This window comes from Panthera tigris, chromosome C2, assembly GCF_018350195.1.
Source record: "Panthera tigris isolate Pti1 chromosome C2, P.tigris_Pti1_mat1.1, whole genome shotgun sequence".
Lineage (NCBI taxonomy): Eukaryota > Metazoa > Chordata > Mammalia > Carnivora > Felidae > Panthera > Panthera tigris.
Window position 1 is genome coordinate 45,704,467 of NC_056668.1, and position 6,169 is coordinate 45,710,635.

The window sequence follows — 6,169 nt, forward strand, 5'->3', positions numbered from 1 at the left end:
TAATCGTCCAACAATCAGCTCATCCAGCAACTGTTTCCACTCAAGCCAGACAGGTGAGGCATAGATGGGGCTACAACTTGGGAGTGGGAGTGAACATGTGGGAGAGAAGAACACTCAAGAGAAATAGGGGTTGGGGTGAAATTCTACACTTTCTGACACCTTATCAGAGACAACTGCTTAATCTCCAGATATTTCTGACCCACCCTATATTTAGACATACACAAGGGTAGCCTTGCTGACCATGTAGCTGAGATCCCTGGAATAGAGACAGGTTAAATACAGGGGCGGGGACAGCTTCCTAACAGGAGGAAAGACTTTCATCCAATATCTAGGTTTACTTAGCCAAACTTTGACAGTCTGTAACACAATCTGTAACACAGAAAATCAGATTAAGGACAGAGGTCTTCTTGCAAGTGGGTAGATCCCTCAAAAAGAGTCTTTTGAGTGGAGTAAAGTTTACTAAGAAGAGAATGTAATGGGTTGGGAAGACAGAAGGAAAATTTATTTGGGGGACATTTTGTAGAACAGCAAGCTGGTTCATTTATATTGACACTATCATGTTGATAAATACTCTGGATACATTTCCAAAGCTCATGTACTCCATAAAATGGCAGGTAAATCCTACAAAAATTGTATATTGGCAGTGTATAATTATAACACGTGGCAAAATAATATATTTTAAAAATTCTTGTTTCCTAGACAAAGAACAGCTATAGCTAGATTTGATAGAGAGACCAGATTATCAACTGGAGATCCTAGCTTTTTCTTAGAATATAGGTTATACGGGAATTGGGTTTGACTCCCTTGGGAAAATGCTGAAAGTATTGTCTATGTGGGAAGAAGGGTAAAACAGGTAAATGATAATCAGAAACTGTAGTAGAATCAGTGGAAGAAACTGTTAGGTGATCACCAAATCCATTTTCTTTTCATCCTAGACACACAGCCTCTGTCTTCAGTTGACTGTAGTAATGTGATTGAGTTTAGGTTTGCAAGTGATGTGTATCACTTACATTTCTGGCTCATAAGCACCTCACATTTGGAATCTCCTGTGCTTTCCCCTTCTAGCTTTATCCAAATGAAAACACAAACCCTGAAAGAAGTCATGTGTGGAAGATGCTTGAGTGACAAGTTGGAAAGAGTATGGGACTCTGAATCATCAAATGGAATGAGTTATTCAATTAAGACCATGTGCTTCATACTTATCATAAAGGAGAACTAAACTTCTATTATGTCGATCCACTAAAATATTGGCTATTATTTGTAAGTGTAATTAGTGTTACTATAAATTATATATATATATATATGTATATATATATATATATATACGCACACACACAATGCAAAAAACAAACAAACACCTCTTCAATTGTATACAGTTAGTTATTGGGTCTACTCCCTCAGTGTAGGGACATGGATATTTAGGGTTAACAATTTTAGTTGTTAGTCAACGTAGAATGAGTTATTTATACATGTCAAGTGGGGAGAGTGTGTGTGTAATGGATGATAGTGAAATGGTGTACACATTATAAAAATCAGTCTGGTGTCAGTGTGGAAAATGGACTGGAAGCCAGTGTTAGCAGATGCAGATAGTGTAGTTATGAGGTCACTTAATAAGCCCAGGCAAGAGATGAATGCATCATGGATTTTAGGATTAACTGTACAAATAGAAATTGTTGGTTTTAATACATCTCTAGTACATAAAATCTAGAGGCCATCATCAAAAACATGGAATTGAGGGAGAGGCTAGTTTCAGGAATATGTTTACGGTGTGCACAAATACTTATTTGGTGACCCTATTCCCTGAGACAGGGAACATTGGAAGAATACCAGGTTTGGGAGTGGAATAGAGAAAGATCTTAATTTTAGATCTGGACATGTTAATTCTAATATACCTTTGGGATTTCCAAGTGGACAAGTAGGGAGTTGGATAGCAGGATCATTAAAAGACATAAGAGGAAGGAAAACAAGCTTATTCAAACTCCATTCAGTGACGTTTTATAAATATACCCCTACAGTGAACCCTTAAGACACAATGTGTGCTTTAATTGTTGTAACTAGTTGTGTATAGATAATTTGATGATTAGTTCACAAGGCCCACTAGAACAACTTTGACTTCATTCTACTGGGAATCCTTTGGAAGCATTAAGGGAATTTCAGATTTTTTTAAAGAACAGATTTGCAGATAGAAGGAAGAAATGCTATCTCCCTCCAGTTTGGAGTTTCCAAGGAAAATCAATGCATAAATAATACTGCTTCATTTCTGTACCTTTTGTGTTACTTCAAGAAAACCAGGACATTTCCAATTTCCCATGACTTACAGGAAGTAGGTGAGAGTGCAGAGATTTTCATAAACTTCCTTAATATAATGTTGTAATATGTCTGTATAATAACAAACACCTAAGTAAGAAATAAAAATCCTAGACAGGCTTTTTGCCTTTTTAAATAAGCAATGACAATCTAGACAGAAGCAAATGTCTGTCTGAACATGTATTTTTCAGTTAGAATTTTTACTCTGTAGATAACACATTTGGGGAGAAGTTTTTAAATAATAAACTTTGATTAATAGAGAAATAAAAAATAGAGAAACTCAATAATAGTGACAAAAATTCAGGGTTCATTTCATCTTGTGAAGTTTTCTTAATTGAGACATAAGCTATAAGCTCAAATCTAACTTATTTGTAATTTTTTCAGAATGAGAAATTCTGGCTTAAGTTTTGTGTCTGAGTATCATAAAAATTCTTTAATTTCATGAAATCATGAGTAGTAACCTCAAAAGTCTCATGAAATCACTGGTAATAACCTCAAAAGTCTCCTTGTATTACTTATCACATACCTCTTGAGACAAAATTCACAGAGATTTCTAATTCTTGGCCAAATTACACACTGTAGGAACTAAAACTAGGAATAACTAAAACATTTGGTTATTTGAGGTTATAAAGAAAGTTGGGCCAGGTTATGCAGGGCAAAAATCTCTTAAGTTCTTAATTTTCAATTAATATTTTTCCCTGTGTTGTACATATTAGGGTTCCTTGTGAGTATATATTCAAAAGTAAAAATTCTTAAACTCATGTTTTTAGTGAAGATAGAATAATATCTCACAATCTAAAGGCTCTTTAGTCCTAGTTCTACATTAGACAAACTCAGTTTTTCTAATATATTCTCATGGTAAAAAAATTTTATGTTCCATCAGTATTGAGAAATATGACTATAGAATTATTAAAATGTTTTTTTCATACAGGAAAATAATATAATCTGTATACCTGAATGTATTTATTTTTCTTTTTATGGTAATCTAAAGGGATCTATATTCACTGGAAAACTCTTTTTTAGAGTTCTTTCAGAGACTACCAATCATGAAAAAAATCAATGTCATTACTTCATGCAGACAGCAAATGTTATATTCACAACAGTGACTAAACAATAAGTATGCAGAAATAAATTTAATAAAAAAATTACTAAAATTGCAAAAAAAGTCTAAAAAACTCTGTTGTTCTACTTGAATCCCTATCTTATACAATTACAGATAACTTTGGAATATATAAAAAAAATCATATCTACTCTCAATGGCCAGTGGTTGGCTCCCACTGACAATTTCCAAAAGAAAATGCTAATTTCCATGAAGTCTATTTCTGTACAAAAATTTAGAGATGATTAGATCTTAATTTTACAATGTAATTTTCAGTGCCAAAACATCTCCTTGAAAAAGAAAACAATAGGATATCATCATTCTAGTTTCCTTTCTCCATTAACATGCTGGAGACTATTCTTTCACTCATCTTTTTATGTATGTACATTGGTGTATATAGATATATGCAAAAATAAATCAATTACATAACTTCATGTGAAAGAGATCATAATATGTATGTTGCTGTTCTCACAGAACTCTTTTTGTGTGTTTGTTTATTTATTTTGACAAAGAGAGAGAGAGACAGAGTGGTGCAGAGAGAGAAAGTCCCAAGCAGGCTCCGCACTGTCAGCTCAGAGCCTGAGGTGGGGCTCAAACCCACCAACCATGAGATCATAATCTGAGCTGAAATTACGAGTTGCACCACCTGAATGAGCTACCCAGCCACCCCAGAACTTTTACTTTGATTTCTCTCTTTCTCTCTCTTGTGCTTCCCTCATTTCTACCTCTACTCTTATTCCAGAAAACCCAGTGCTATAAACTTCATTTCTATTATCCATATATAGTTCTTAAAACCTCTGTTAGATTGAAAAGGATTTTCATTAAGTTTACTTGTTACTTTAGGCGAATAATCAATTATCATTTTTATTATGGAAATTTCTGCATGTATATAAAAGTAGACAAAGGTAAAAATAAACAAAATTACTAATTAAATGAGAGGATCTCTTACAAATATATTAGTTACACAAAAACTACACTGCTTTTTATGATTCTTTTGTGACTGTTTCCACACTTAATTCTTTTATTTTACTGACTGGCCAGGTCATTTTCTTCTATGGCAGAAGAAAATAAGACACAGGTGACGGAGTTTGTTCTCATGGGACTTACAGATCTTCCAGGGCTGCAGGTCCCCCTGTTCCTGGTGTTCTTGGTCATCTATCTCACCACCATGGTGGGCAACCTTGGTCTGGTTGCTCTCATCTGGAAGGACACCCACCTTCACAACCCCATGTACTTATTCCTCGGCAGTTTGGCCTTTGCAGATGCCTGTACTTCATCCTCTGTAACTCCCAGGATGCTTGTAAATTTTTTATCCAAGAATCATGCGATATCTCTTTCTGACTGTCTGGCTCAGTTTTACATTTTTGGTTCCAGTGCCACCACAGAGTGCTTCCTCCTGGTAGTGATGGCCTATGACCGCTATGTAGCCATTTGCAACCCTTTGCTTTATCCAGTCATGATGTCCAATAACCTCTGTACTCAGTTCATTGGCGTTTCATATTTTATTGGTTTTCTACATTCAGCAATTCATGTGGGTTTGTTATTTAGATTAACTTTCTGCAGGTCCAATGAAATACATTGTTTCTACTGTGAAATTATACAACTTTTCAAAATTTCTTGCACTGATCCTACAGTTAATACACTTCTGGTTTTAGTCTTTTCGGCCTTTGTACAAGTCTTCACTTTTACGACCATCATGGTGTCTTATACCCGTGTCCTCTTTGCCATCCTGAAAAAGAAGTCTGAAAAGGGCAGGAGCAGAGCCTTCTCCACGTGCAGCGCCCACCTGCTCTCTGTTTCCTTGTTCTATGGCACTCTCTTCTTCATGTATGTGCGTCCTGGGTCTGGCTACACTGAAGATCATGATAAAATTTATTCTTTATTTTACACAATAATAATTCCTCTGCTAAATCCTTTTATTTACAGCTTGAGGAACAAAGAGGTTATAGGTGCCTTGAGAAGAATAATGAAGAAATAAATAGTGGCCAGACAATTTTCAAAATGTTTCTGTTTTACCTTCTGCTGATAAAAGCCCCAAGTCCTATAGATAAGTCACGACTCTGCCATTTCACCAGAAGGCTAATGGTCAGGGGACTCCATAAGCTCTGTGTGAAGCATCCCAGCTTCCGATTATGCTTTCTTGGATATGGGTCCAGTTGGGGACATTACCTATATAATTATCTTACTTAGACACATTGCGCTTTATTTTTATCTGAACATTTAGCTTTTGCAAATTAGTTGTTTTCTAGGGCCTTCCAAAATTCCAGATAGTAACAGAAAATTGGCATATAGAATTCATCATTTAGTTCATGAGTGAGCCCAGCCCATTGCTCTGGACCTGCAAATTAATAAGGCTTTGTTGTTTTCTGCCATACCCAGTAACTCTGGTCGACTGATAAAGTAAAATTCTGCTTCTTGACAAAATGAAAAGTTCTACAGAAATTTGCAGATATCAGGAAGAAAATGGAAGCTGGCATGAGTTAAAGAATGAAGTAACAAAGTTACTTACAGCTCATAGTTATAACTCCATAGCTATAACTCCACATACAGTATCAGGGATACTACATATAGCATGATATTCAACAATTTATAAGCTTAGGAATATTTGAGTGCAATAAAAAGCAATTTCAGAGATTAGCCTTGTGGTTGCATTACTTTCCTATCAGTTTTAGTAGAAGCTGACTGGGCAGAGGCAAGGAGCCTGGATCAGAGACAAGAACCTCACTTAGGATGTAGATATGGGTGAAAACTGTGTCAGTGAAT

The 6,169-nt window shown here is 35.5% G+C and overlaps 1 protein-coding gene across 1 annotated transcript; it reads left to right on the forward strand.

Annotated features, from left to right (window-relative positions):
- Positions 1–4,460: 4,460 nt before the first annotated feature.
- Positions 4,461–5,384, forward strand: LOC102949077 (olfactory receptor 5AC1-like). Its single transcript, XM_015543715.2, has one exon. The coding sequence runs from the start codon at positions 4,461–4,463 to the stop codon at positions 5,382–5,384; it is 924 nt and encodes a 307-aa protein (XP_015399201.2).
- The last annotated feature ends 785 nt before the right edge of the window (positions 5,385–6,169 follow it).